The sequence below is a fragment of the Euphorbia lathyris genome, chromosome 7 (assembly GCF_963576675.1).
Source record: "Euphorbia lathyris chromosome 7, ddEupLath1.1, whole genome shotgun sequence".
Taxonomy (NCBI): domain Eukaryota; kingdom Viridiplantae; phylum Streptophyta; class Magnoliopsida; order Malpighiales; family Euphorbiaceae; genus Euphorbia; species Euphorbia lathyris.
Genome location: NC_088916.1, coordinates 52,482,099 through 52,491,383, shown reverse-complemented (window position 1 = coordinate 52,491,383; position 9,285 = coordinate 52,482,099). Strand labels below are relative to the sequence as shown.

At 32.3% G+C, this 9,285-nt stretch overlaps 1 protein-coding gene across 1 annotated transcript; it reads left to right on the top strand.

Moving 5' to 3' along the window:
• Positions 1–4,342: 4,342 nt before the first annotated feature.
• On the top strand, positions 4,343–8,072 carry LOC136235956 (nucleobase-ascorbate transporter 3). Its single transcript, XM_066026080.1, has 14 exons — positions 4,343–4,885; positions 5,188–5,285; positions 5,374–5,550; positions 5,639–5,739; positions 5,818–5,893; positions 5,987–6,043; positions 6,131–6,315; positions 6,401–6,497; positions 6,582–6,668; positions 6,801–6,859; positions 7,005–7,096; positions 7,184–7,261; positions 7,345–7,505; positions 7,737–8,072. Exons 1-14 carry the CDS (start codon positions 4,720–4,722, stop codon positions 7,953–7,955), a joined length of 1,653 nt encoding a protein of 550 aa, XP_065882152.1. The 5' UTR covers positions 4,343–4,719; the 3' UTR covers positions 7,956–8,072.
• Positions 8,073–9,285: the final 1,213 nt, after the last annotated feature.

The window sequence follows — 9,285 nt, the reverse complement described above, 5'->3', positions numbered from 1 at the left end:
TAGCCAAATGTCCTAAAGAGAACCTATGAGAGGCTTTAGAAACCCAAAAGTTGGACATCAAACATTCAGACAAAGGCTCTTAGGGATTATGATCGAGATAAAGAGTCAAATTGAGAGCCTAAAGGATGTGTAATCACTAGATGAGTATTAAGAGAATATTGGTGTGAACACAATCCAAGAGAGACAAAATACGTGGAGAATCCCTATTGGAACAATAACCAATGCTACTAAGACACCTGTAAACTCTGATAGGGACCGTAAACCTATAAATGGAGGGTTTAAGATAATCTTCTTTTATGAAAATAAGATAATCTTTTAAGTACACTCACAACTCTGTCTCTATGTCTTTATCACTATTTGATATTAAATTAAGTATTAGCATCCTTACATCGGCAGCCGATAACTTCTCGGGTTTGCAGGACCCACTAAATTGAGAGAACGGACTTTGAGATCCATACATCGGATTTTTCGCAATACATGAGTAGATAATTGCAGAACCATGATCCGATTAACAAATGTAATACTATGAGATAAGGATTAGCATAATGGATTTAGACCATATATATATATGGATAATCTAGTTAAAGTGAAGTAGAATGAATGGAATGATGATATGAAATCACCAATAAAATCTTCAATAAATACAAAAATAGAAGGTTGTATAAAGTGTGAATGAAGCTCATAAAAGGAGGCATGGGTCCTCCATTGAAATAAAATAAGTGGCATGAATCTCTCCCCTCACAATCATGGACCATGGAAGATGCTTAAATTTAATATCAAATTATTGTTTAAGTTGAATCTAATTTACCATCATGGTTTAATTTTATTCTACTTAAAGTTATCAAAATTCCATCCAATTAAATACAACTTATGGTGCACACAATAATTTCACCAATTGATTTGATTTCCCTTAATTCAATGTATTAATAGTGAAATTTATATCCCATTAATGTTACTCTTTCCTCCTACACATCAAAATTAGAGCCCAAATAAAAATTGGCTTCCTCTTCCTCTTTTCATACACTAAACAAAGATATAATTATGGGATGATAAATCATTTTCTGATTGCCTCATATGAATAACAAGTCCTACCTATATAATATAAGTATATTTTATCACAAATAAATGATACGTATAACACATATATCGTACAAGTATATTTTATCGCAAATAAACAATAAAGTGTAAGTAAAAGCCGATTCCACGAACACGAGTACCAATTCTAATGAAATTCTCCATTATTTAAGAAATTTTTAACATATATGTTTTATTTTTAATACTAAAGAATAGTAAAATAAAAATTAAGATAATGCATTTGATTCTCAAGGATCAATGAAAACTAGGGCATTCGATTCACTTAGTTGGCATTCGATTCACTTAGTTAACTCGTACGAACTTATGGAAATAAGATAACTTTTGATTACATTTGTTAGTAAAGAGAGAATGATTTTTCCTTTAAAGGTAATAACCCGACTAAGAACTATTAACTATATTTTCAAACTAAAAACTTTCACGTGCTAGGTCTCAAATTGATTAAGTTAGGAAAGCATCAATCATTATGAAAACCTTTTGTAAAACCAATAAAATGCTCTAGTCAGAATATGATTAGGTTTAGCCAAACAAATTCTGTTAGTTAAGCACCTATTCGTTATCATAACTAACTATTGATAGTTATTAAATTATTCGTCTCAATAAAGCATTAAACATGCTTTCCTAAATCTCTTATTAATAAATAGAACACGAATAATTTAATTTTATAAACTCATACTTATTAATTTAAAATCGTCTTACGGTGAATCAACTCATTTCTAAACTAAATTGTAAATAAATGATGAAATTGATAAAAATGGAATTCATAATCATAAACTATAAAGTTCAAGAGAAACTACTCGATTTAATATTGAAGACGAAAACAAAAACAAAAGAACAACTTTATTGCTAGAATGACACTTAATTTGATTTGAAACAAACTCTAAAACAATGTCTCAAACATAAAATACAACAAAATAAACTTAAATTAACAATAACTAAAAAAGAATTTTAGATTCTTAGAGAAGAATAAAAAATTAAACATTTGAACTTAAAGGTTTTAGAAGGAATGATACATAAAGTTATATAAATATCCTTCTTTATAAGGAAAAGTCTATTCTAGAACACAAATAATAAGAACGTTTGTCGATTGTTAATTCATATTCGAAGGAGAAAATATATGGGCTCTATTAGGGCATAATTATGACTTTGCAAGATCACTCTCTCCAACCTCCTTCTCTAGCGTTTTTCTATCATTCAATGAGCGGTCGAACCGTGTTGGGGACCCTCTTTGAATTACTGAAATGTGGTATTTTTCATTATGTCGTTCAACGCTTTTCTTTTTGCATTTTAGTTATATTTACCTTTACAAGTTGTAATTCTATTAGCCACGTGTTTGGCTGAGATTAGCTTCGCTAGCTCAATCTTTCTTAGGCCAAGCAACTATTTAGACCAGAGTTTGTTATGAGCTCATTTATGAAAATAAATAGCAAAATTCTATATTCTCTCCCTTAAATTCTTCTTATTTCTCTCGTACAATTTTTCTGAGTATCAATTACCAAACTCTTTCCGAAGATACAAGAACCATTGCCAACCAAATATAAACATAACCCTAACATCACAATCATGTTCTATTGCCAATTCAGATGAATGGGACGATTTTAACTTTAAAGGAGAATTGGAGGCTAACTTGTAATAGACATACGTTAGTGAAAATGTTTGAATGTATATTCAACTAAACGACAACTTAACGCAATCCTAAACTCCTTTTTCCATCCCCATCTCTTTCTCTCTCTTCTTTCTTTCTTTATCATTTTTATCTTAATAAAATCGTTACAATCATTTCAAACAGAAAATACCACTTAAATAATCACATGACAATTATATTGAAAATGATTAAGTTTTATGCATTACAGTAAATAAAAATAAAAATGATATTTATATAAATATTTTAACTGTCACGTGACTGTCATGTATACATATATCAAGTTCTTTTCAACGTGATTATCAACCTATTATTCTAATTATTTATTGTGTCTGAATTTCTTTGACTTTATTGAAACAAAATGAATTTTTTTAATGATGTTTTTGAAATTAAGGTGGTGTTTGATAAAAATAAAAATTAAATGCTAAAAAAATAAGTACTTAATATTATAAATGCTGGAAAAATTAAATAGTGCAATTATAAATACTAAAATAAGTACCAAATTTAAAATAAGTAACCATAGCCTTTACCTGATTTATAAATACTTTGACTTGTAGAACAAGTTCTTTTTTTTTTACTTAACTAAAATTTGTAAGTTGTGTTATCAAATTAGTAAAAAACCAATAAGCACCTAATGTATTAAATGTAAGTGTTGAATCTGATTATCAAACATGCATCTAAGATGATGTTTGATAAAATTAAAAATTAAGTGCTGAAAAAATAACTACTGAATATTATAAATATGTAAAATATTAAATAGTATAACGGTTTGATAAAAAATAAAATAAGTATTGAATTTAAAAATATTAGTTGATTATATTCAACTCAAAATTTTTAGTTAAATATTTTAACTTGTTAGAGCAAGCAATTTTTTTATTTAATTAAAATTTGAAAATTGTATTATCAAACAAACTAAAAACCAATACACACCTAATTTATTAATTTTAAGTGTTATCTAATTATCATGCCCCTAACTTTTCTATATATATAATTGAAGCAATTTAACCAAATTTTAGTGAATGAGATGATTTTAACTTTGAAAGCTAACTTGTAGTGGGTATATGTTATCGAAAATGTTTGAATGTATATTTAACTAACAACAACTTTCTTCTTTCTTTCTTTATCATTTTCATTTCAATAAAAAATCATTACAGTCATTCCAAATAGAAAATATCACTTAAATAATCATATTGAAAATGATTGAGTTTTATACATTACAGTAAATAAAAATGATATTTATATAAATATTTTAATCGTCACGTGCGACCACATGACTATCATGTATACGTGGTACTTTTTTTTCAACGTGATTGTCAAACTATTATTCCAATTATTTATTATGTCTGAATTTGTTTGATTCTATTGAAATAAAATGAAATTGGATTATAATTATAATTTTAACATCGCGTCTTATAAAACTGAAAATTAAATACCGAAGAAATAGAATACTAAATACCATAAATATTGTAAATATTAAATAGCAGTAATAATAAAATAAATATTAAATTAAAAAAAAATTAATGGATGATATTAAGTTAAATATTAATATTAACCGTTTAATGTATTAAACTTACCAAACATGCTCCCAGTTTCCATTAGAGGGATTTAAGCAAATTTTAGTGAATGGTTTGATTTTAACTTTGAATGCAAAATGCATAGTTCTGAGCATACACTATACGACAGACAACCTTAAGCAATCCTAAACTTCCTTCTCCATCTTCATCTTCATCTTCATCTCTGTCTCTCTCTCTTTCTCTCTTTTTTTTTTTTCTCTCTCTTTTCTTTCTTTCTTTATCGTATATTCTCATTCAATTCCTTTTTCTGCTGAATCCTTTTTAAAATAGGTTCCTCTTTTCTTTTTCTCTTTCTGGATTATTTCTATCGCTGATTTCTAGTTTTTTCAACTCAAGTTGACGGAGGATATATATAAAACAAAGTCTTTCTCTTTTCTGAACTTTCTTAGTTTACCAAAACTAAATTTTACTATGGGAGAAACAGCTCACGACCACCAACCACATCCACCCCAAGCGGCGCCGGCAGCGGCGGTACCATATCCTCCGCCGAATCTTGGTCTATCAAGGGGTCCGACTTGGACTCCGGCTGAGCAACTCCAGCAGCTTCAGTATTGCATCCATTCCAACCCTTCTTGGCGTTAGTCCTTTTCCTTTTGTAATAGATTCATATTCATCTGGATATTTGATCCTGAGCCAAGTTATATGTAAAAGCTGGTTGCTTTTTAAAAGATATTCTAGTTTATGCATGTCTTAAACCTTTATAGCTCTCATTTCTAACAATATTTAATTACTGGATTCTGATTCCAATTTCAATTTTGAATCTTTATGCTTTTTCTGTAAATCCCACAATTGATTCATTCAGTATTTAGTTAAACCCCTAACTTTAAATCTGGTATGCTATTCTGAAACTGAACCGTATAAGGTATTGAATCTTTGCAGCTGAAACAGTATTGCTGGCATTTCAACACTATATTGTGATGCTTGGAACTATAGTCCTAATTGCAAGTAATCTTGTGCCTAGGATGGGTGGGGACCATGTAAGTTTCTGTGATGATCCTCAATTTGCTGGATTATACTATATGTTTTTTTTATGATCTCTGAAATTGATATCAAAATGTGTTACAGGGTGATAAAGCTCGTGTCATTCAAACGTTGCTATTTATGGGTGGAGTCAATACACTAGTTCAAACCTTCATTGGAACAAGGCTGCCTACTGTTATGAGTGCATCCGTTGCATACACGTTGCCTGTGTTATCAATCATCAAGGATTTGTCCGACGAATCGTTCTCAGATGAACAAGATGTATGTATATGAACATGATGAACATGTTCTTGATTCTTCAATTTTTTTTTGTTGTTGTTATTTCTAACAACTGATATTGTGACTGCAGAGATTTTCACACAATATGAGAACCATCCAAGGGTCCTTAATTATTTCATCGGTCTTGACCATGATACTTGGGTTTTCTTTCATATGGGGACGTTTGACAAGGTAACTTCTTGTCAACAGTATGAATTTTCTATTCTAGTATCCTCATTTTTTGTTCTCTTTCTGCTTTAATTTGCTCAGGTTGTTCAGCCCTATTGTTATGGTGCCAGTGGTTTGTGTAGTGGGTCTTGGTTTGTTTATGAGAGGCTTCCCAATGGTAATCTATAATTTCGTTTTGGGAACACTTTAATATCAGTGGATTTGAAGTTGATTAGTACTAATCACTTGTCATAATATGCGTGGTGTGCAGCTTGCTAATTGCGTGGAGATTGGCCTGCCTATGCTGATTATAGTGGTCATTTGCCAGGTACTAATTCATGAACTTCGAAAATGTTGAGTTCACACGAAAAACTACTCTATTTGAGGTTCAAAACCATGTCTTTGGTGTATGTAGTATTTGAAGCATCTCCACCCAAGGGCTCGCCCTGTACTTGAGAAGTTTGGCTTGCTTCTCTGCATTGGAATTATCTGGGCTTTTGCTGCTATTCTAACTGTCGCTGGTGCTTACAATAACGTTGGACAACTAACTAAAGCGAGCTGTCGAACAGATGGATCCTATCTTGTATCGTCTGCTCCATGGTAACTTTTGCTGGTTTAATTTTATTTGGCATGCCTTAGATCTCACTCATAATTTTAAGGTTACATTGTATCTTTCTTTTATAAGGGTAAGAGTCCCGTACCCTTTTCAGTGGGGTACTCCCATATTCCGAGCAAGCCATGTCTTCGGGATGATGGGGGCTGCACTTGTTTCAGCTGCAGAGGTTAAGTCGCCACTCATTAAATCTTAATTTAGCAGCTCTTATTCATGGTTACTCATTATGGTTACCCATGAACTTGTGATGCAGTCCACTGGAACGTATTTTGCTGCGGCAAGGCTTGCAGGTGCTACTCACCCTCCAGAACATGTTCTTTCTAGAAGCATCGGTCTGCAGGTTAATTAAAGATCGCTATGCACTACTTTTCCTCAGTTATCATCGATGCATCCCGCTAAATGATAACTGATCATTCAATGAATTTTGATAATGTTATACCATTTTAAAAAGTTGAAGAGTTTTGCAATATAGGGTCTCGGCATGCTGATGGAAGGATTCTTTGGTGCTGCTGTTGGAAATACCGCATCAGTGTAAGGAACCTAACCTCTCGGGTTTTCTAGTCTATTCTCAGAACTAAATGCTGAAAGTGAAAGGCAACTTGAATGCCCCTGTGCATGATTCTGTACTTCAGCAGTCTAATGTTCTTAAAGTGATGTGTTGTGAATGCTACTGCAGTGAAAATGTTGGCCTTCTCGGACTAACACATGTTGGTAGCCGAAGAGTGGTGCAGATATCAACTGCTTTCATGATCTTTTTCTCCATATTTGGTTTGCATCTGCTCATCAACTACTACTTCCAAAGATATCTGATTGAGTTAGCAAGTTTATGTCTAACCTGTTCGTTGCATATTTCAGGAAAGTTCGGCGCCTTCTTTGCATCTATTCCTCTACCAATATTTGCTGCCATATACTGCGTTTTATTCGGCATAGTCGGTAAGTGATCGTGTCAACACTATCAATGTGTTATATCTATTGTTTTTTTAACATGAATCTGTTCTGTGCTTTCCTCTCTGCAGCTGCCGTCGGGATTTCATTCATACAGTTCTCCAACAACAATTCCATGAGAAACCAGTACATCATAGGCTTATCTTTGTTCCTCGGGATATCGATACCTCAATATTTCGCTACGAACATCACCATGAATGGACATGGACCAGTTAAAACAGACGGTGGATGGGTAAGTTACATAAAAAAGATATGCTTTTTCTTATTTCCTTTTCATCTTTTCAACTTTTTGTGACATTGAGCATAATAAGATTCCTCTCTGCTGTTCATCCACCACAATCTTATCTTTGTTATCACTACAAAACATCAACATCATAGTCAAATCGTTATCGTACCGCCCCCACGTGATTTAAAGATGATAGAATAAGTTAATTATCTGATGTGAATTCTGTGAAATGTGCAGTTCAATGACATATTAAACACAATATTCTCATCACCTCCAACTGTTGCAATGATCATCGGAACACTGCTCGATAACACATTGGAGGCAAGGCAGACAGTGAATGACAGAGGATTAGGATGGTGGAAACCGTTCCAGAATCGAAAAGGCGACGTTAGAACGGAGGAGTTTTACAGTCCCCCTATAAGGATAAATGAGTGGAAACCCTCTAGATTTCTCTGAAAACTTCAGCTAATTGTATAGAGCAAATTGTATGTTCATATGCATGATGAGGCCTTTAACTTGTTTTTGACTCTGTGAAAAAGGGTTTTTATATTTATAGAAGTAGAGTTATCATTCTGTTATTTCCCACTTAGTTGTATTAAAGAAACGAAATAAGTCAAGATTCATTCAATTTTGCTAACTTTGACATAATATTTTAATCTAAAAGATTTTCATTTCAAATTCTTTTTCTATCTCATATGTTGTTAAGAGCAATAATAACATTTTCACTATCTGATTCAACAATGATCTCCTAAAAACTCCCATCCTATGCCATCTCCACGCCAGACTACACGACTCTTAATTCCGCAATCTCCATTCTGGCAGACTGAGCTATCGAAGCAGCATCGGGGAAGATAAGCTCGTTAAACTGATCATGCACCACAATACCAGCTCGAGCTCCGCTGACCAAGCCGCTTGCACATTGAGTTTGAAAAGTAGAACCTGATGAGTTGCCATCAGAACTTGCAGCAGCACCATGGACCATCTTTCTTGTCTTAGCTTCCACCCAATCACTATACCATTCTTTAATAGATTTGTTCATGGGTCGGATTTTCACCGGATCCAGTGGACTTTTGTACAAAAATGTTTAGTTCAGACTCAATTCCAATCCAAATAAGTCCACCGAATATATCTATATAGTTTTTAATAAAAATAATTAAACTTTATACTTAAAAATAAATATTTAATATTAATAGATAAGTCAGTCTGTGCTGGTTCGTGTTGTTTTTATAAAATCCACACTCATCTTAAATGTAGACGGGCTTTAGTAAGTTTGGGTTGGATTGGGTTTAAGGCTCTTCCTTGCAACACTCTCCTTGGATGATCTGCCACATTGTTAGCAGAATTCAAAGTATAGGCATCAATCCATAAACCTTCAAGTTGAGAAAAGCTAAAAAGCTAAGGAATATAGATGGTTTCCTAACCATTAACTAATTACACTTACGGCCGTTTGGTAAGATGTAATGGGCTTTGTAATGGAATGTCCATTACATTGAAGGGTCATTACCATGTTTAGTTGCACTTTAAAATTTTGTTATAATGGAATGAGAAATCCATAGATTAAATTTTGTTTAACAACTATTGTAATCCCCATTTTATAAAAAAATGGATTGAATTCTCATTACATCCAATAAGTAATCATACTTTCTATCTTTAAAGTTCCATCTAACCTCTCATTTGTCAAATCTCACTTCTCATCATTCTCAAAAACGCAAAAACTAGAAAACGAAAAAATGAAAAAAGCAAAAAAAAAAATATATGAAAAATAAGAAAATGAGAAAATAGAAAA

What these genes read in the sequence shown, in the direction of transcription:
- LOC136235956 (XM_066026080.1), top strand. Translation starts at nt 4,720, where the DNA reads ATGGGAGAAACAGCTCACGACCACCAACCACATCCACCCCAAGCGGCG. An exon ending in CTAGGATGGGTGGGGACCAT is followed by an intron (nt 5,286 to 5,373) that starts GTAAGTTTCTGT and finishes AATGTGTTACAG; the next exon opens with GGTGATAAAGCTCGTGTCAT. An exon ending in TTATGAGAGGCTTCCCAATG is followed by an intron (nt 5,894 to 5,986) that starts GTAATCTATAAT and finishes CGTGGTGTGCAG; the next exon opens with CTTGCTAATTGCGTGGAGAT.